This window comes from Panthera pardus, unplaced genomic scaffold (assembly GCF_024362965.1).
Source record: "Panthera pardus isolate Hobbes unplaced genomic scaffold, ASM2436296v1 HiC_scaffold_1, whole genome shotgun sequence".
Classification (NCBI taxonomy): Eukaryota; Metazoa; Chordata; class Mammalia; order Carnivora; family Felidae; genus Panthera; species Panthera pardus.
In genome coordinates this window covers 40,087,393-40,110,191 of record NW_026526654.1, presented here as the reverse complement: position 1 = coordinate 40,110,191, position 22,799 = coordinate 40,087,393, and the positions used below count along the sequence as shown (strand labels likewise).

Sequence of the window (22,799 nt, the reverse complement as noted above, 5' to 3'; positions counted from 1 at the left end):
GTTACAAATATAATAAGGACAAGTTACTATCACATGGACAAGTTACTGTTTCATACTTCAAAAGTGGAAACTTTTAGCAGTAAGGGATTTTCTAATTCATTCCATCACAAGACAAACAGGAAACACAAAACAGCAGCAAATCAATCAGGCCTGCATCTGAAATCCCTATCGAACACCCCAATATCATTTCTCTAAGACAAATTTTTATTACTTTATAATATTCTGAAATAGCTATGAAAATCTACAGATTAAAATACTGTTAATGGCATAATACAGATAGTCTGAGTCATGAGGTAAAGTTTCAAATCATGCTCAAAGTAGAAAATGTTTAAAAATATACAAAATATTAAATTAAGTGTTTTTGTTAAAAGTAGCTATATTTCTTCTGGTATGTTATAGTTTGCTGAGTGCTTCAAGTGATTTCTCTCATTATGTCATATATTTTATAGTATCCTAGCTCATTATAACAGGGGAACAAACCATATTAATTCACTGTAAATATGCTAAATACCTGTATAATAATTGAGGTATCTGACCAGCATTAACATCTGTACCATTATTTGATTTCTTCGAACTCTTAAATTGGAAAACAACTCTAAGAAGAGAAAAAATAACAATGACACCAAAAAACAACATGATTCGAGATTCATGAAAGAAAATAAGAAATCTGACAACTGCCTTTTCAAATACATGTTAATGCACAGAGATCCATTCTTTAAGAAAAAAACCTACAAGTAAAAAGGAATTGTTTTTATTTTGGTTCAAGCTCTGAGTGGCTTAAGGAATAAAATGAAGGAAATGAACCTGATCAGGCAGCCATGGGTAAGCGGCGGTCCCTCCAGCTCAACTTTAACCAGAACAATAAGCAAGTAACAAAATATTTCAACTTACAGTTTAAAATGTGCTCAACCACACACATGATACCTTCTATTTAAAGCAGCTTTAAACTGCTGTGATACTCCAAAGTTCAATGAACTGCATGTGGAATCATGAGGTCTAGGACCAAGGCAGTCTCCCTGGTGCTAACACGTAATCTTACAGTAAGTAGAAAGGGATACATTACAGCTGACTTGATTCTTCTATGGCATTCTACTTGAACATTCAGGAACAAAGATTTCACCTCTTACATTAGTCTGTTCTGTTTCTGGTCAGCTCTGTTATGAATAGAACATAACTATTTGAAATATACTGTTACATAACTTTCACTCATGCTCAAGAAGAGTAAGAGTAAACTGAATTTCTCTTCTAAGTAATGGTCCTTCCAAACACACAAAATCAGAGTACTGAGAATAAAGAAGGATGGAGTTAGAGTCAAGAGATTCCAGGTCTAGATTTGGTTCTGCCACACAGCAGCGATATGATGTGAAGCAAATCATTTCACTTTCCGTCTCTCTATTCCCTTGAGAGGAAAACAGGGCTAATAATGGCTTCACGTAATTGTTGAGGCCATCAAATGAGAATATAGATATGAAAGTATTTTATAAACTGAAAAATGCTCTATATATGAAATTTAAGCAGTAAATTTCCCTACATTTTATTAAAACTGTACCATCTCATATTGCCAAAGCTCTGCAATTTATAAACTGCTTTCATAAGAACTATCAAACTGCACAGCAAGTATTTATTCCTTTTTTTATGGTTTCCAAATTCCTCATTTACCTTGTCACTTTATATAATTTCTAATTGGTAATAAGTTCTTAAACAATATAACACACAGAAATACATACAAATAAATGACAAATGGCAAGAGCAAGGAATAGCAGTCCTATTGTCTCCCTGTTCTGTCTAGACCTTAAATTTGGCATGAGATCACATAAACCTAAATGTTTGGCAGTCATATTATAGTCTAGTCTTACTAACATTTTTACCTTACCGAAAGACCTCTGAGCTTTTAAAACAATATTCCACTAACAAAAATGAGAGCTGCTTAAGTAATACTTAAACATTCTGCTTACCCATCATCTGTGGTAATAGAAGCTTGTCCATGAGATCCACAGTCACTGCTGGGTCCAGACACTCGAGCCCATGCTACATACCACCATCCAGCTTGCAAGAGAACTGGCTCATCAAACATCATTGCATACTTTTCTCTGAGAGAAAAATTAGTGAGTCAAAGACAATGCCTTTGCCCTGCTACATGCATGTGTTTATTGGTTTTATTTATTATTAAAAAAATTTTTTTAATGTTTATTTATTTTTAAGAGGCAGAGAGAGACAGAATGTGAATGGGGGAGGGCAGAGAGAGAGGGAGACACAGAATCCGAAGCAGGCTCCAGGCTCCAAGCTGTCAGTACAGAGCCCAACGTGGGGCTTGAACTCACCAGCTGTAAGATCGTGACCTGAGCCAGTCAGACGCTCAACCGACTGAGCCACCCAGGCACCCTGCATTTATTGGTTATAAATCCTTTATAAAAAAAAGCATGAAATACATTGTATAATATTCTTATTAAACATCATTAAAAACCTTCTATTTAAAAAAGTCTGGGGGCGCCAGGGTGGCTCACTCGGTTAACCATTCAACTCTGCATTTCAGTTCAGATCATGATCTCACTGTTTGTGAGTCTGAGCCCTGCATCAGGTTCTGCACTGACATGTTGAGCCTGCTTGGAATTCTCTCTCTCTCTCTCTCTCTCTCTCTCTCTCTCTCTCTCTCTCTCTCTCTGCCCTTCCCCCACCCTCTCTCAAAGTAAATAAACAGAGGCACCTGGGTGGCTCAATCGGTTAAGCATCTGACTTCGGCTCAGGTCATGATCTCACAGCTCGTGGGTTTGAGCCCCGTGTTGAGCTCAGTGCTGACAGCTCAGAGCCTGGAGCCTGCTTCGAATTCTGTGTGTGTGTGTGTGTGTGTGTGTGTGTGTGTGTGTGTGTGTGTGTGTCTGTCTGCGTCTCCCCCAGTTGCACTCTCTCTCTCTCAAAAATAAACATTAAAAATAAATAAACTTAAAAATAAAAGTCTAAAAAAAAAAAAGAGTGCATACATGCACTCCAATGTTCATGGTAGCACTACCAACAATAGCCAAAGTATGGAAAGAGTCCAAATGTCCATCAACTGACGAACGGATCAAGAGGATTATTAGTCATTGATCAAAAAGAATGAAATCTTGCCATTTGCAACAGCATGGATGGAACTAGACTGTATTATGCATGCTAAGAGAAGTAGTCAGAGAAAGACAAAATCATATGATTTCACTCATGTGGAATTTAAGAAACAAAAGAGATGAACAGAGGGGAAGGGAAGCAAAAATAAGATAAAAACAAAGAGGGAGACACACCCCAAGAGACCCTTAAATACAGAGAAGAAACTGAGGGTTGCTGGAGAGGAGGAGGGTGGGGGAACAGGCTAAATGGGAGATGGGCATTAAGGAGGAACTTGTTGGGATGAACACTGGGTTTTATATGTAAGTGATGAATCACCAAATTCTACTCCTGTAATCATTATTACACTATATGTTAACTAACTTGGATTTAAATGAAAATAATAATAAAAAATTTTTTAAAAAAAGAAGAAAAAATTAAAGGAAGAGAAAAAAAAAAGGTGTCTGGCTGGCTCAGTTAAAAAAGCACACAACTCTTGATCTCAGAGTTGTGACTTTGAGCCCCATGTTGGATATAGAGATCACTGAAATAAATAAACAAATAAACAAAAAAAAGGCAGAAAAAAATTAAAAAGTCTTGACAAGAACACACAAATAATAATAGTCATTTGTGTTGTGGTGATGACACCCCTCAACCTTGAATTCTACAACTTGCTTAAATGTTATAAAACTTTCATATTAAAATAACACAAAATCTTTTAATTGTTGTTAAAAACAAACAAACAAACCATGCCAGTGTCATTGGAAAATGAAACTCTGAATTTTAGTTTTAAAGTTCATTTATTTAAGTCAAGTTTTTTCAGAGGTAGCATATTAAGAAAATGGTTTTGGAGTCAGATGGCCAGAATTCAAGGCTCAGCTTCACAACACTAGTTGGGTGACCTTGGGCAAATTATTACACCCTCTCTGTGACTCAGTTTCTTCATCTGAAAATAGGGATGAAGATGAGGTCTAGATCACAGGATTGTTCTGAGGACCGAGCAAATTCAAATAAAGTGTTGGAACTGTGCCCATCACATAGTAACTACACAAAAAATTTTACTAAAATAAAAGGAGAAAGCATGTATATAAATAAGGACATCTGATAAAGATACACACAAGTTTTAGTTCCAGGTAATGGAGTATAGTGGTTGTAGCTGGGAAACTGGGATAGAAAAAAGAATCAAGGGTATTTGAGGAAGGGGACAAATTCACACACTGTAGAGGTATGAAGGTACACAACAGCGCCTGAAAATGACAGGGGGTCCAGTCAGGTTAAAGCATTAAGACAGATAAAAACGATTAGTAGGAAGTAAGTTAAAAAAGATGCTATAAATGATTATGGAAGTCCTTTAATGCTAGCTGTAGGAACCTGGGCTTTGTTAGTCGGCAAATAAATACACTCTACATAATTCTCTATATGTGAAACAATATTATTTTTGACCCATAATTACATGTTCAAAAATAAATGCTAAATGACAATGGCATCTTAAGGCTTTGTTAAAAATTAATCAATTAACTTTTCCTGATCTTCATTTTTTGTCACATAAAATATGACTGAAAAGTATCTCCTGACATTGGTAAATGCCTGAAGTGAAAAAACAGTCAGAATTTTCTTTAAGTTTTTTGTTTTGTTCTCAAAGTATGTATCTGTTAAAAGCAGACTCAATGCCTTACTACCATTTTCAGAAATCACATTTTCACTAGCAAAAAGCTCACATATGACACACAGGTTTTAACGTAACTATCACTGGGAAGAAGTATACTATTGTTATTTTGAAGTTCAATTTATTCTCTTTCGCACCATAATATTCCCTGATTCAAATCACTAACTTGTCATAACATAGTGTTGGAGATATTCCGTGGGATTATACAGAGAGGACTGATAAAATCTAAGTCTCTTCTTACTTAATGAAGCTTTATAAATAAACATCTGGATTCTGGTAACCTCCTAAGAGGTTTCAGTAAAAGTTGGCCACCACCCCAAGCATGTTACAAACAAGCACATACTATGGGCATGGTGTTAGGGCGCACAGGTGATTGGACTTCCGGCCTTCTCTATTTGATACTATATACATGCTCCAGGTAGTAAATAATTGTATCACATCACTGGAAAGCTAGCACAGTAGCTGTTCTCTAAGGGATGCATGAAAGCAAAGGTATATAAAATATATGTATAGTTTCATCCAATCTTCAATGGAGAAATAATTTATAAAATACAAATAGGGAAAATACTGTTAGTTTCAATGCAGCTCTGTTAAATGCAACACTTATACACAATTTAATATCTCAAGCATCTTATCACGGATTATTTAAAACATCCTTTTCATGTTTGTTTCTTCACTTACAATGAATTTTTCATATTAAGTATGCAAGGATGATGCTGAGTAATTGGGAAATCATTACCTGGCAGCACAGTCATAAGCCAACACATCAGTCTCTGCAAGAAGGTCTCCGTCGGTTTCATGATCTCCTCCATCAGGACCCAACTCGAACAGCTGGGGAAAGGAGAAAAAACACATCGTTTCTAGTCTGTCATTCAATCATGCAAACCTGCTGAATAATATGTTTATAATTTTGTGTGTTTCCAAAAATGTGCTGGACACTGCAGAATGTAAAAATCAGAATGCATGCTTTTCTTTTTGAGTTTTACTGATTTATTTTGAGAGAGTGAGAGAGCATGGGGGAGGGGCAGAGAGAGAAGGAGAGAGAAAATCCCAAGCAGGTTCCGTGCTGTCAGCACAGAGCTCAACATGGAGATCGATCCCATAACTGTGAGATCATTACCTCAGCTGAAATCAAGAGTTAGATGCTTAACCGACTGAGACACCCAGGTGGCCCAGAATGCCTGCTTTTTTAATGTTGAATACACAAACCTACACATTTAAATTTAGAAACTCATGGCCTATATTAATTTCAGTTTATTTATATATTCATCTATTTATAGTAAATGCTCCAAGTTCTTCTGTACCAAATATAAACATCTGAAGGAGGTGAAAGAATTCAACCAATGCATTGTATCTAAGTGAGCTTCCAAGGAGGAAGAATTTTGCTTCAACACATATAAGCTGTGAGATATGGGACCTGGTTTCCTCATGCATAAAAGGAAAATGGACACTAACAGTGCCTACTTCATAGTAATTGTGAGAATTACATGAAATAATACTCATGGAGCATTTAGAAAAATATGCAGCAAAAAGGCTAGAAAAATTTTAGCTATGGAGAGAGAGAGGAACAATAGAAGATAAGGATCCTTAAAATAGTTCAAAGTAATATGGCACAGGAATCGGAGAGATGAAGAGAATGAAATAAAATGGGTATAAAACAAGGGGAGGAGGACCAGAAAGTCTGAGGAAAGGATAAGAGAGAAGATATCAAAGATGAAAAGTTATGAAATTAAGTGAAAATAAAGGAGAATTATTAGGAAGAGATCTTTTTTCTTCAAAAATGGACCAACACATATAAAAAAAAACCCTCATTTCTCTGGAGAATTATATAGCAGGTAAACTACAAAAACACTAAGGAGGAAGAGAAGGGAGCATTAAAACTTACTGGATAATTACTATGCTAGATGTCTCATTTTATCAATTATATGCTAACAATTTGAAAATCTGTCTCCAGTTCAGATCTTGTTCTCAACAGCCACTGCATTCCTCTCCTACAGCTGGACCTCACTAGTTCTAAAATGAGTCACTCCCCTTCTCCCGTGCCTTCCCCGTTCTGATTATCACTCACCTACTCACTCAGATAAAAAATCTGGAATAATCCTTTTTTCCATATCTTTCTGCCATCACTACATCTATTCTATTGCTGGTACCATAGCTTGTCAGTTCACACATGCTCACTGTTACTAGCTAGAACTCAACAGTCTTCTTATCTCCATTCTCTCCTTGCTCTGGCCCATTTCCACAAGGGTTCCATAAACCACAAGCATTCTGGTTTTTTTTTAATGACCCTTAGTACTCTGTAAAATGAATATTTGATTAGAATATTTCTGTAATCTAAAATTTTTCAGTGGTTTCTCATTCCCTGCTTTGTATGTAGCATAATATAAAAGGTCCTTAATGATTTCCCCCTTATGTTCGACAAATATTTCTCAACACATACTGTGTAGTGTCCTAGGAACGGCCAAGGCCACACAGGTGAGAACAATGCAAACAAAAAAATGGGGCAACTGGAAGTTAAATTTGTGGTAAGGGAGAGGATTGTTTTAAATTTTTTTTTTTTTTTAACGTTTATTTATTTTTGAGACAGAGAGAGACAGAGCATGAACGGGGGAGGGTCACAGAGAGAGGGAGACACAGAATCTGAAACAGGCTCCAGGCTCTGAGCTGTCCGCACAGAGCCCGACGCGGGGCTCGAACTCACGGACCGCGAGATCGTGACCTGAGCCGAAGTCGGACGCTTAACCGACCAAGCCACCCAGGCGCCCCGGGAGAGGATTGTTTTAAATAGGCTCACCAGAGAATCAAGACCTGAATATAATGAGGAAGTGATTGATCCACGTAGGTACTAAAGAGTTGCAGTCAGCAGAAGTAGCCAGTGTAAAGGTCCTGAGGTTTTACTATGCCTGGCACGTCTGAGGAACAACAGCAGGCCACTGTGGCTGGATTAGAGCGAGACAGCTAGTATAATATAAGGTCAGAGTGATAATGGCAGGCAGTTCTATGGTGCTTTGTGGGCCCTCCTAAGGCCCGTAGCTTTTAATCTAATCCTAGAAGACACTGCAGGAATCCCAACAGAAGGAGTAGCATACTCTGGTGGACATTTTAAGAAAATCACTGCTGTACTGAAAACAGAATAAAGGGAGCAAGGACAGAAGCAGGATACCAGTTGGGAGGTTACTGTAATAATCTAGGTGAGAATGGCTATGGTTTGGACTGATTTGATATTAGGAACAGTTTTTAGAAGTGGTTAAATCCTGGCTTTATTTTCAAAGTTCAGCCAACAGTGTTTGCTGCCGAAGGGGATGTGGGGTGTGAAAGAGAGAAGGCAAGGATGATTCCAAGATTTCTGGCCCCAGCAGGTAGAGGAATAAAGTTAGCTCTACCCTAAGTCAGTTAATTGGGATGGGGAAAACATCAGAACAACAGGTTTATTAGAGAGATCACCAGAAGCCTAGTGTTGAATATGTTATATCTGAAACGCCTATTAGCTATCCAACTGGAGATGTGAAGTAGGAGCTGTATCTATGACTTTGGAGGTTAATAAATTGAAAGTAATCAGAGGAAAAATACTTAAAAAGCCATAAGCCTGGATCATTTTAGGGATGAGCAGACTTTAAAAAGTGTCCAAGACTGAGTTCTGGCACTCCAACACTCAGAGGTCAGGAAGATGATGAGTAACCAGGCTGGGACTCAGAAGAACAGTCAGTGAGACGGGACAAAAATCAAGTGTGGGGCCTTAGGAGCCAACTGAAGACAGTATTTTAAAGAAGGGTTTAATTGGATTAAATTATGTCCACTGGTTAAGGAAGATGAGGAGTGAGAATTGACCACTGGCTTTAGCAATCAGAAGCCACTCACATCCTTGACAAGAGCAGTTTCGGTGGAGTGGGTGGGGCAAAAACGTGATTAGAGTGGATTCAAGAAGGAAAGGGAAGAGAAAGAATGGAAACACAAAGCATGTCAGTAAGAATATGTACAGAGTCCAGCTAGGTGGCTAGTCCAAGACAAGTACCTTTGCCCAGAGTAGTTAGTGGTGGAAGACTCTTCTAGCAGCAGGAAGGAGGTAAAAGAGGATCCAACAAGAAAGATGTCTAGGTTTCTGACTTAGGGTAACAAGCATATTGTGAATGGTACTATTTAAGAAAGGGACTACTGGAAGAAAGCCAGGTCCTGGGGAAAGAGCATGAATTCAGTTGAGATATAAAGACTAACAACTGTCATGCCTTTAAAGCACTTACATGGAAATGGGTCAAAGAAGAAGTCTGAGCTGGAGATCTAAATTTGGACATCATGGTATGCTGACAGCTATTTAAACTTCAGGCTTAGAAGAGAATGTCTAGGAGAAAATATAAAGTGTAGAAATAGGGCCCTAGGGCTGGGCTTAGAAGAAATCCAACATTTAGTGTCCAGGTAGAAGAGGACAAACCTACAAAAAAGACAGAAGAAACAACCAGAGATATGAAAACAAAACAAAACAAAACAAAAAAATAAAGAGGCTTACTGCTAGAAAAAAAAATGTATACCTTGGAGAGGTGAGTGGAGGAATAAAAAAAGACTTCCGTTGGAAAACCTTAGTTTACTCACTAATAACTGAATTACAAAGGCAAGTTCACATCCAGCGTACTGGAGGAATAAGGGAGGATTTGAGACTTAGAAAAAAAAAAATTACATCCACTATAAAGACAGGATTATGGAAGGCCTATATACTTCTGTACCACAACTACTGGAGACAGGGGTCAGTATGGTGTTCAATATCATCAAAACAAAACAAAAAACTTTTCAGGGCCAGAAAAAAAATATCTTCTTGATAAACTTACTAGACAGTGCCAACTAGCATTATGTAACTCACTGAGTTTGCTTCTCAATCTTAACTTTGAATCAAGACATCTTAAAATAACCCTTTCAAAGAAGTTGCTCTGAAATAAGCCAAAAACTAAAACTACTGTCCTTCCTCCCCTTTTTCCTCCCTTCCTTCTTCCCCTCCCCTCCCCTCCCTCTCCCCTTCCTTTGTATATATGTATGAATGTATGTATGTATGTGTGTATCTATCTATCTATCTATCTATCTATCTATCTATCTATCTATGCCATAGGTATCCTTAATCATTACTCCATCCCTATCCCTAGGGACTTCTAATTCTTACTTCCTTAATCTCTATATTACCTGTGTTTCTTTACCACATGTATTACAATCATAGCCAGAAAAAAGCAAATGTTTTTAAGTCTGTCAGCTCTGGGTGGGTCTCTATGGGAAGTGTCCTCAAAAACCATCATTTTAAGGGAGTTTTAACAATATAATTTTTAGATATTAAAACAATTTTTTTTAATGTTTACTCGTTTTTTGAGACAGAGAAAGACAAGAGTATGAGCAGGGGAGGGGCAGAGAGAGGGAGACAAAGAATCTGAAGCAGGCTCCAGGCTCTGAGCTGTTAGCACAGAGCCTGATGCGGGGCTTGAACTCACGAACTGTGAGATCATGACCTGAATTTTTAGATATTATTGAGAGAACTAAGAATTTATCTCCTGAACAGATGGCATTTAATTGAGAATTTTTAATGAAGCCTGCTATTGAAATTAAGGCAGTAACTATAGTTTTACTTTAAAGGCAAAATCAGATTGGGGCACCTGGGTGGCTCAGTTGGTTAAGCAGCCAATTTAGGTTCAGGTCATGATCTCCCAGTCTGTGAGTTCTAGCCCCGTGTTGGGCTCTGTGCTGACAGCTCACAGCCTGGAGCCTGCTTCAGATTCTGTGTCACCCTCTCTCTCTGCTCCTTCCCCTGCTCACACTCTGTCACTCTCTCAAAAAAATAAATAAACATGGGGAAAAAAAAGGCAAAATCAGATTAATTTGAGAAGTAGAACATTCAAGCTGTTAGTGAATTTTCAGAGTGAGCACATCCTTTGCTTGCAGTAACTGCAGGTCTTTTCTGAGATGAACAGGTAAAGTAAACTTAGGACTTTTGATTATTTTTATGTTATCTACCTGATGAATTCCATACCCCATATTCCATCTCTCACTTCATTCCTGGTCCCCACTCTTAGGGTGATCATGTCTGTTTACATAGTATTTCGCATCAAAAATGCTAACTTTTTTTTTTTTTTTAATTTTTTTTTTCAACGTTTTTTTATTTATTTGTGGGACAGAGAGAGACAGAGCATGAACAGGGGAGGGACAGAGAGAGAGGGAGACACAGAATCGGAAACAGGCTCCAGGCTCTGAGCCATCAGCCCAGAGCCTGACGCGGGGCTCGAACTCACGGACCGTGAGATCGTGACCTGGCTGAAGTCGGACGCTTAACCGACTGCGCCACCCAGGCGCCCCAAAAATGCTAACTTTTTAAAAAGTTTCTTTATTTGAGAGAGTGAGCATACACATGAGCGGGGGGGAGGGGCAGAGAGAGGGAGAGAAAGAATCCCAAGCAGTTTCCATGGTCAGTATGGAGCCCATTGCGGGCTTGATCTCACAAGCCAGGAGATCATGACCTGAGCTGACATCGAGAGGTGGATGCTTACCTATTGAGCCACCCAGACCCCCTAATGACTTTTAAGGCTACATCAAAATGTCCCTGAATCAAAACAGCTGTGCCTTCGTCATTAAAGTGGCTACAAAAATGGAGGCATATCAAAAGGTACTGCTGTTCCTAGACCACTAGGAAGTTCAGCACAAAGGATTGAGATTGACTATTATAGTCTTTTTCAGCCTAAAATTATTATAAAATCATTTTCCATCATTTCCTCACTTCTTGACTTTTGCTCTTCTAATGAGTCAATGATTTAGTATTATTATATTAGATTTTAGCAATGTTTCCTCAAGTCCTTTTTTATATATATTACATATATATAAAATAATAAGCTAAGTCAAAACCAACATCTTCAAAAAAGGGCAACAGTGTCAAAAAACTGCTTACCTTAATTTTCGCAGTATATTCTCCTCTACCTCCAAACAGACCAAGGCCACCAAGTAAAATATCAGTGTCAGCACTAAAACGTATAGCTTCTACTGAATGGGCAGAGTAACCCCAGCCCCCTCCATGACCTAAAGGACACAAATAAATAATTTATGTTTTAAGATATTTATATTTCACTTATAAAACAATATTTCCTAAAGATAAATATACATACTTTCAAACCTGTTCACTACACTATAATCTTCTTTGGAATAAACCTTCATTACTGCTTGAGTCTCCTCCTCTGTACTTGCAACACCCATTTTTAAATCCTGCATAGCTGCTAAGGTATCAAGGCAACCTAAAAACAAACAAACAAAAATTCAACTCCTTGAAATTAAAATTTCCTATTATATTGATGACAGGAGATGATGTAGGGAATAAATTAAAATAGTTAACTCTGAGTGTGCTCAATAAATGTATTCCAAAATTTAAACAATGTTTCATGAGAGAACACCTATAACCAATAAGAATTCTCCACTGCTTAGGTAACTGTCATATTTAAACACATTCTATACGTCACTGTTTTGCAAAAAACTGCATCTTTAGTTTTGGATGTTTATAATGATTTACCAGATGAAATTTGAGAAAAAAGCAAGGAATTATATGTGTGCTCTAGTAATTATACTTAGGAATATGACTTCACAACTGCTAGGTTTAGATAAACATAAATAAGTCTTTTTAAGGATCTTTTTAAAAAACAACAAAATAAGTAGTTATGTGGATTGGTACAAAATTTCCACCAACAGAATATCTATATAAACTGAAAAAATGCTGTATTTCAAATTAATTAAATAGAAGTAAAGAGAAACTGTTATGTAAAAAAAAGAAAGAATATGTATAAAATTTATAATTATATGAATATGTATTTTATAGGATGTCATTTAAAATAATGTATATAAATTAAGTATTATCATTATATATTTGAATATTCTATCTGTATCTCTAAAGTTAATATATTTAACCTAAACAAAGATATTATTTAAAATACCTATTAGGAAAATTATCTTCAGAGATGCTTTATACTTGGACATACACAAACTATGTTGGTTCAAATCTGATGTATTGTTCTTTGTTGGATAAACAAACCTCTTAAAGTTAGGGGGTTTAACTTACATTGCACCTAGTATTTTGTTGTTCAACACACATGAAAAAATGACATACAAATCTAAATATTCTCAAAAAAAAAAAAATTCTCAGCACACTGCATGAATGAAAATTAACTGGTCATCAAAGAGCAACTCTACCTAGAATGTGCAAAGCTGCATGAGATCGGGTGGTAAGAGCCCTTGATCCTGTTGGTAAGGCAAGTTCAGGACTTAGAATACTACATCTGGACTGCATATCTGCTGCAGAGGGAAGTCTGGCATCAGCAACCACTGCATTGTAACACCACAGCTCTCTGGTATTTGGTCGAAACCTTCAAGAAAGAATAATTATAGCACTTCAACATACAGTTTCATTAAAAAAATTTTTCTAAAGTAGAATTGATGATACAAAGGGATTACATACAGTCAGCTTAAAGAGGATAAAATGTAGCTCATTATTTTCTCTCTCTGAGCTAAGTATATAAATAAAATGATTTATGTCACTATAAGTGGAATAATTTGAATGAAACAGTAACACGGGCTATGATTTTTTTTTTATGAGTACAGGAGCAATAGTACACATGGTGCACACATATATAAAGCTTTGTGCAACAAAAAGTCTACAGATGAAGTCTAAAGACAAAGGGCAAGTTGAAAGAAAATATGTGAAACACAGGAGACAAAAGAACAGTATTCACAATGTATAAGAGCTCCTGCAAGACAAAAAGAGGTATCAATCTAATATCAAAAGTGGACAAAAGACTTGGAATGCTGTTTCCACAAATGAAACACAAATAAAGTGTAAGGAGGTGTTCAACCTTACTAATAAACAGTAAACCATAAGGGACCCACAATACCCCCCACCATTATCTCATTTCTCTTATCTCTTCCATAAAAAAATTCTCAAAAAGCTGCCTCCATTTCTTTGCCAATTTTTTGCTATGAGTTCTTTTTGGAAAAGTTGTTTTAATCAACTACAGAGTACATACAAAAGAATAGTAACAAAATATTTTCAAGATAAGGTATGAAGAATAATACCATAATGTGCACCAGTAAAAAGAACATTACTACTATCTTTTAACTGCCCTGGATCTCCCTCCCTACTTAATTTCTTTCCTTTTCTTTCAAAGGTAGCAATTACTTTGAAGTTTAAAAGTTTATCATTCTCTTCTTACATTTATGATTTTTCATATGTTATATCAAAATTGTTTAAGTTTCATGTTTTGAATTGTTTATGAACAGGATACACACTTTATGTGTTTTTCTGTGGCTTGCTTTCTTCAAACAATAGAATATGCTTACAACGTATTTATACAATGATGTATAACTGCAAGCTCATTCATTCTCATTGTTATAGAGTATTAATAGCTCATGTGACTATATTACAACTATTTGTCCATTCTACTAATGATGGCAAAAAAATGAAAACCACTCAATTTTTCCATTACAAAAAAATGCTGCTGTGGATAATTTTATAAGTTTCCCTAAAGCATTAATACAAGAGTAAATGGGAAGGAAGAACAAAATTCTCATTTTTTCCACAACTGGTATTCCTATACAGAATACCCAGGTTCTTTTGAAAATCTGATTTATGTCAGATACAGCTAACAATCAGGTTCATTTATTAAGGATGGTTTTGTCAATCAATGGTGCTTGATGATCCAAATTTACTAAATACAAAGGACAATCTTGAAGAGATATTTACACACTCACAATCATAGCAGTATTATCCACAAGAGCCAAAAGGTGCAAGCAACTGAAGCATCCATGGATGGATAGTGGATAAATAAAATGTGGTAGAAACATACAATGTAATGTTATTCCAGCCTTAAACAATTGTGTCACAGGCTATAATGCGAATGAATCTTGAGAACATGATGCTAGAAATAAGCTAGTCACAAAAAAGACAAATACTGTATGATTCCACTTATATATCAAAACTGGTCAAATTCACTGAAAGTAGAATGATGGCTGCTACAGGCTAGAGGGACAGAGTAATAGGGAACCGTTCTTTGGGTACAGAGTTTCAGTTTTGCAAGGTAAAAACATTCTGGAGATCTACTGTAGAGCAATGTGAATATACCTAACACTGCTGAATTGTACAACTAGAAATGGTTAAATTTTTTTTTTTACCATAATTAAAAATAATTATTAAAAAATCTTTATCTTAAACTTAAAAATAATACTTGGCACAGAACAAATTCTATGAAAGTACCTGCTATAATTAGTAGCATTAATATAATTGTACTATTAAGTTTTAATTTAATCTATTAATTAGTTTTTGTGTGTGTGTGTGATTATTTCTCTAGTTGCTTTTAAGATTTTTATCTTAGTCTTAGTGTTCTATAATTTCACTACAATTTCTCTTGATTGTAGATAATGGAAACACATAATTTCTAATATCTGTGAATTTATTTTTTTATTTTTTAAGTTTTATTTATTTATTTTGAGAGAGACAGAGACAGCATGAGTTGGGGAGGGGGAGACCACGAGGGAGAGAGAAATCCCAAGCAGGCTGCATGCTGTCAGCACAGAGCCAGGTGCTGGGCTTTAACTCATCAACTGTGAGATCAGGACCTGAGCTGAAACCAAGAGTCGGACGCTTAGCCAACTGAGCCATTCAGGCGTCCCAGATATCTGCAAATTTAAATCTTTTTTTGGTTCTGGAAAATTATTAGGCATTATCTCTTCAAATGTTTTTCTCCTTTATTTTCTCTAATTTCTAATATTTTCTTCTTGGATGTGTACTAGATCTTCTCATTATATTCTTCAAATCTCTTTCACATTTTTTTATTAAAAAAATTTTTTTTAATGTTTATTTATTTTTGAGAGGGGGAGAGAGAGACAGAATGCCAGCTGTCAGCACAGAGCCCAATGTGGGACTTGAACTCACGGACTGCAAGATCATGACCTGAGCTGAAGTCAGACGCTTAACCGACTGAATCACCCAGGCGCTCCCACTTTTTTTATATTCTTGTCTCTGTGGCATTTTGTGTAATTCCCTTTCATTTGTTCAAATCTGATCCACTCATGCATTTGTGTAAAAAACTATTCTTCATGTATAAAAGTTTTGGTTGGTTGTTTTTCAAATATGCTTCATCATCTTGAGTCTTACGAGTTTTCTTTTGTTATTCAATTCCATCTTTTATTTTTTAAACATTTCATATATACTTTATATTATTTCTGATAATTCCAAGATCTCATTGCTTGCCTCTTGCTGAATTTCATTACAAGTGATACTACTTGTATGTTAAGCAATCTTTGACTTGGTGTTCATACTTGATGGAATGTTAATTCATTAAAACCTATGGTACCATGCTGGTACCAAAGCATGGAGGATTTACACTGGCCTTGTGCTGGAGACAGAGGGGTATTACCTATTTGATCCAACTTCAGCATCATTCTAAGGCCAGATGCTTAACAGAATTTTCAGGATCAGTTCCCATCTCCCTCACCTTGTAGCTGGCACAATGTTTGTTTTCCAAACTGCAGCACTGCTTATCAGCAGTTGCCCTCAGCAAAATCCTGTGTTTACAGTGCTGACTGCTTACTTCTCAAGGGTCACCTCATGAGGTATGATTTTTATTTTTATGCTGGTTTTCTTTCTTTGAGGTGGGGGTGGGAGAGAGGGGCATTATATTAGTGATATCTTAGCTGAGTGCCAAGAAATGTATAAAATTTAAACTTGGGGTGCCTGGGGGGCACTGGGGGGCTCAGTGAGTTAAGCGACTGACTTCAGCTCGGGTCATGATCTCATGGTTTGTGAGTTCGAGCCCCACATCGGGCTCTGTGCTGACAGCTCAGAGCCTGGAGCCTGCTTCTGATTCTGTCTCCCTCTCTCTCTGCCCCTCCCTGACCCATGCTCTGTCTCTCTCTGTCTCAGAAATAAATAAACATAAAAAATTTTTTTTTAATTTAAACTTTTTTTTTTAGTTCATCAAATTGCCAAAAGTGGAAATCCCCACTCTTCAAACCATACCAATCTAGTTTGCACATCTAACACCTGCATGAAATTATTCTCAAAGTTGTAAATAACTTCTACGTAGCTAAACCTAATGGAATTTTTTGTCATCTACTTAGTCAAGCCCTCAGCATATTCAACATCATTAAATGCTCCTCTTTATGATCCATCCCCTTCTCACTTCCATGTCAGCACACCCTTTTGGCTTTTTCTAATAGTTCACTGGCTGCTCTTTCTAGTCTCCTGACTAGTTCCTCTCTCCCCTAACTTAAAATGTTTTAAGTTTAGGACTCTCCTCAACCTACATTCTCTGCCTAGGTGCTCTCGATCAAAAACACCCCTTTAGATATACCTATAAACTAAAAATTCTGGAATTTACATTCCCAGTCCAAACCAGTCCTTTGTGCCTGGCTCACTTCTCTAACTGCCTACTTAACATGTCAAAAACGGAAATCTTGACAAAATCTGTTCCTTTCTCTGCCTCTCCTGGCTCAGTTAATGCCACCAATGTCTATTCAAATGCCAAAATCAGAACTTTGGGAATCATCCTTGACCACTTTCTTTCCTTAAATGGCCACTGCCCCCACCCCCACCACTCCCCCCCACAACCCCACCCCCAAATCAACCAAGTTCTATTGGCTCTATTCCAAACTATGTGCTACTGCCTGCTCCTCCCATCTTCCCCACCACAACCCTAAGTTTCATGCCATCCTCTCTCCCTTGCACTGCTGCAGTAACCTCCTGTATCTGTGCCTGCTCCTTCCCATCTATTTTCCACACAGTAAGTATAATCTCTTACTGTCGCTTCCCAACTCAACATCCTATAAAAACTTCCTATTGGAAGAAAACTCAAATTTCTTAATCTACCCTACAAAGTCCTGCATGTCCTAGCCCTGCCTACTCCTTTGAATTTATTTTGTGCCACTCACTCACTATGCTTTAACCACACTGGCTTTTTTCAAGTTCCTAAAACACAGCCAAGCTCTTGCTGGTACCAAAGCATTTGGGTCTACTAAGCTCTCCCTGCTCAGAAAACTTTTCCTAACTCTTCAAATGCCTGGTTCTTTTTATATTTTAAGGTCTTAACTTATACTATCTCCACTGAATGGAATATAGGTCACTGCTGTTAACCTCAATCATATCGCCCTCTTGTTCCTTAATAATGCTGAGCAAGCTCTGTAAAGTATATTAGATAATCATTTTGTATAGTCTTTATCTCTGTTAAAAAAAAAAAAAAGACGACTTCCCTAAGAGCAAGGACATTGTCTATCTCATATCATATAGTATGTATTTAAATATTAACAGAATAAAATTAAAATAGCAAAAATTGAAAATAATAGTGCAGTATTAGCATACAGTATTAATATTAGTATTTAATATTATTAAATGATAATAACTGTATAGTGATGCAGATAGTATGGGAAAATATGGACTCTCACATGCAGTTGGTGAAGAGAGTATTAAGGGAGAAAAGGGCAGGTATATATGACAATTCTGACTATCTTCTGACTCAGCAATTCCACTTCTTGAAAGCCACCTCATAGAAATACACTCCCATGAGTATAAAACTCTGTGCTTATATACATGTGTGTGTTTGTGTGTTCACTGGGGCATTATACATAATACTGAAACATTACAAAATAATCTAAAAATTTTGTTCATTAATAGGGAAATAGATAAGTATATTTTGGTATATCCAGACTACAGGATTCTATACAGTTTTAATAAAAAAGCAGTTCTTAGAATAGTGACTTGGAAAGACCTAGAAATTGTTGTTTAGCAAAAAACCTAACTTTTAAAATGAATATATTCTTATTTGTATTTTAAAAATACATGCATTTAAAAAGGTGTCAAACTGGGGCTCCGGGGTGGCTCAGTGAGTTGAGCTTCCGACTTCGACTCAGGTCATGATCTCACCTGTGAGTTCAAGCCCCACATCAGGCTCTGTGCTGACAGTTCAGAGCCTGGAGCCTGCGTCAGAGTCTGTGTCTCCCTCTCTCTCTGCCCATCCCCTACTCACACTGTATATGTGTGTGTGTGTGTGTGTGTGTGTGTGTGTGTGTGTGTGTGTCTCTCTCTCTCTCTCTCAACAAATGAATAAAGGCTTGCACCATGCAAACGCCCAATGTTGTGCTTCTGCGGATCCATCCCTCCAAGGGGCCTGCCTCCCTCCAGGTGCTGCAGTGCCCCTCCCGCAGGGGACCACCTACTGCAAAGCAAGCTAAGCCTGCCCCTCCTGCCCCTGTGTACCTTGCAGATCCACCCCGTCTAATATGCCCTTGGCCAGATCCCATCTCAGCAGCACTTCAAACCTGGCAGTGTGTAAGCAGCCCAGACAGAGGCCACACCACTCCACAGTGAGTCCTGCCCCTGGAAGAGGGGAAGATAAGGTACACACCAGTCTGACTGTGGCCCCAGTGGTGGGCTGGGGACAGACATCTAGTCTGACTGCAGCCCCGCCCACCAACACAAGTTACTCCAGACAGCACAGGGGAAGTGCCTTGCAGTTCTGCGCCACTCCAGGGACTATCCAAAATGACGAAACGGAAGAATTCTCCTCAAAAGAGACTCCAGGAATTAGCGACAGCTAACGAATTGACCAAAACTGATTTAAGCAATATAACGGAACAAGAATTTAGAATAATAGTCATAAAATTAATCACTGTGTTTGAAAAAAGCATACAGGACAGCAGAGAATCTATTGCTACAGAGATCAAGGGACTAAAAATAGTCATGAGGAACTAAAAAATGCTATAAATGAGGTGCAAAAATAAAATGGAGGCGGCCATAGCACGGATTGAAGAGGCAGAGGAGAGAATAAGTGAATTAGAAGACAAAATTATGGAAAATGAGGAAGCTGACAAAAAGAGAGATAAAAAATATCCAGGAGTATGAGGGGAGAATTAGAGAACTAAGTGATGCAATCAAATGGAACAATATATGTATCACAGGAATTCTAGAAGAGGAAGAGAAAGAGAGAGGGGCTGAAGGTGTACTTGAACAAATCATAGCTGAGACTTCCCCAATATGGGGAAGGAAACAGGCATTAAAATCAAAGAGGCACAGAGAACTACCTTCAGACGTAACTTGAATCAAACTTCTGCATGACACATCATAGTGAAACTGGCAAAATACAAGGATAAAGAGAGAATTCTGAAAGCAGTTAGGGATAAACAGACCCTAACTTACAAAGCTAGACACATAAGGGTAGTAACAGACCTATCTACTGAAACTTGGCAGCCCAGAAAGGAATGGCAAGAAATCTTCAATGTGATGAACAGAAAAAATATGCAGCTGAGAATCCTTTATCCAGCAGGTCTGTCATTCAGATTAGAAGGAGAGATAAAGGTTTTCCCAAACACACAAAAACTGAAGGAATTCATCACCACTAAACCAGTCCTACAAGAGATCCTAAGGGGGATTCTGTGAGTGAAATGTTGCAAGGACCACAAAGAGATATCACTACAAGCATGAACCTACAGACATCACAATGACTCTAAACCCATATCTTTCAATAACAACAATGAATGTAAATGGACTAAATGCTCCAACCAAAAGACAAATGGTATCAGAATGGATAAGAAAACAAGACCCATCTATTTGCTGTCTACAAGAGACTCATTTTACACTTGAGGACAACTTCAGATTGAAAGTGAGGAGATGGAGAAGTATCTATCATGCTACTGCAAGTCAGAAGAAAGCTGGAGTAGCCATACTTACATCAGACAAACTAGACGTTAAAGGTGGTAACAAGAGATGAAGAAGGGCATTATATAATAATTACAGGGTCTAGCCATCAGGAGGAGCTAACAATTATAAATATCTATGCACCAAATATGGGAGCCCCCAAATATATAAAACAATCACAAACATAAGCAACCATGTTGGTAAGAATGTGGTATTGCAGGGGACCTTAAAAAATCCACTTACAACAATGGATAGATCATCTAGACACAGGATCAATAAAGAAACAAGGGCCCTGAATGATACATTGGATCAGATGGACTTGGCAGATATATTTAGAACTCTGCATCCCAAAGCAACAGAATATATTTTCTTCTCGAGTGCACATGGAACATTCTCCAAGAGAGATCACATACTCGATCACAAAACAGCCCTTCATAAGCATAAAAGAACTGAGATCATACCATGCACACTTGCAGACCACAATGCTATGAAACTTGAAATCAACCACAGGAAAAAGCCTGGAAAACCTCCAAAAGCATGGAGGTTAGTTAAAGAACACCCCACTAAAGAATGAATGGGTCAACCAGGCAATTAGAGAAGAAATTTAAAAATATATGGAAACAAATGAAGATGAAAATACAACAATCCAAACGCTTTGGGATGTAGCAAAGGCAGTCCTGACAGGATATTACATTGCAATCTAGGCCTATCTTAAGAAACGAGAAAAATCCAAAATACAAAATCTAACAGCACACCTAAAGGAAATAGAGCAGAACAGCAAAGACACCCCAAACCCAGCAGAAGAAGAGAAATAATAAAGATCAGAGCAGAAATAATATAGAATCTAAAAAAAAAACTGTAGAGCAGATCAATGAAACCAAGAGTTGGTTTTTTGAAAAAATAAACAAAATTGATAAACCTGTAGCGAGGCTTCTCAAAAAGAAAAGGGAGATGACCCAAATAGATAAAATCATGAATGAAAATGGAATTATTACAATCAATCCCTCAGAAATACAAGCAATAATCAGGGAGTACTATGAAAAATTATATGCCAACAAACTGGATAGCCAAGAAGAAATGTTCAAATACCTAAGCACCCATACACTTCCGAAACTCAAACGGAAAGAAATAGAAAACTGAACAGACCCATTACCAGCAAAGAAATTGAATCAGTTATCAAAAATCTCTCAACAAATAAGAGTCCAGGACCAGATGGCTTCCCTGGGGAATTCTACCGGACATTTAAAGCAGAGATAATACCTATCCTTCTCAAGCTGTTCCAAAAAATTGAAAGGGAAGGAAAACTTCCAGACTCATTCTATGAAGCCAGCATTACTTTGATTCCCAAACCAGATAGAGACCCAGCAAAAAAAAGAGAACTACAGGGCAATATCCTTAATGAATACGGACGCAAAAATCCTCAACAAGATACTAGCAAATCGAATTCAACAGCATATAAAAAAAATTATTCACCATGATCAAGTGGGATTCATTCCTGGGCTGCAGGGCTGGTTCAACATTCGCAAATCAATCAATGTGATACATCACATTAATACAAGAAAAGAAAAGAACCGTATGATCCTGTCAATCGATGCAGAAAAAGCATTTGACAAAATTCAGCATCCTTTCTTAATAAAAACCCTTGAGAAAGTCGGGATAGAAGGAACATACTTAAACATCATAAAAGCCATTTATGAAAAGCCCACAGCTAATATCATCCTCAATGGGGAAAAACTGAGAGCTTTCCTCCTGAGATCAGGAACATGACAGGGATGTCCACTCTCACTGCTGTTTGCTAACATAGTGTTGGAAGTTCTAGCGTCAGCAATCAGGCAACAAAAGGAAATCAAAGGCATCAAAATTGGCAAAGATGAATTCAAGCTTTCACTTTTTGCAGATGACATGATATTATATATGGAAAACCAACAGACTCCACCAAAAGTCTGCTAGAACTGATACATGAATTCAGCAAAGTCGCAGGATACAGAATTAATTTACAGAAATCAGCTGCATTCTTGTACACTAATAATGAAGGAACAGAAAGACAAAGAAACTGATCCCATTCACAATTGCACCAAGAATCATAAAATACCTAGGAATAAACCTAACCAAAAATGTAAAAGATCCGTATGCTGAAAAGTATAGAAAGCTTATGAAGGAAATTGAAGAAGATATAAAGAAATGGAAAAACATTCCATGCTCATGGGATGGAAGAATAAATATTGTTAAAATGTCAATTCTACCCAAAGCTATCTACACATTCAATGCAATCCCAATCAAAATTGCACCAGCATTCTTCTTGAAGCTAGAACAAGCAATCCTAAAATTTATATGGAACCACAAAAGACCCCAAATAGCCAAAATAATTTTGAAGAA

The 22,799-nt window shown here is 37.3% G+C and overlaps 1 protein-coding gene across 17 annotated transcripts in view; it reads right to left on the bottom strand.

The window, feature by feature from the left end:
- MYCBP2 (MYC binding protein 2) overlaps positions 1-22,799 on the bottom strand; it is a 284,243-nt gene that overhangs the window by 143,048 nt on the left and 118,396 nt on the right. For all 17 annotated transcript variants that reach the window (XM_053896509.1, XM_053896544.1, XM_053896144.1 and 14 more), the window contains 6 exons: positions 12,935-13,107; positions 11,863-11,988; positions 11,649-11,776; positions 5,481-5,572; positions 1,956-2,090; positions 512-595 (listed from right to left, as the gene is read on the bottom strand). In XM_053896509.1, coding sequence (XP_053752484.1) covers positions 512-595; positions 1,956-2,090; positions 5,481-5,572; positions 11,649-11,776; positions 11,863-11,988; positions 12,935-13,107 — 738 coding nt within the window. The remainder of the gene's footprint in view (positions 1-511; positions 596-1,955; positions 2,091-5,480; positions 5,573-11,648; positions 11,777-11,862; positions 11,989-12,934; positions 13,108-22,799) is intronic.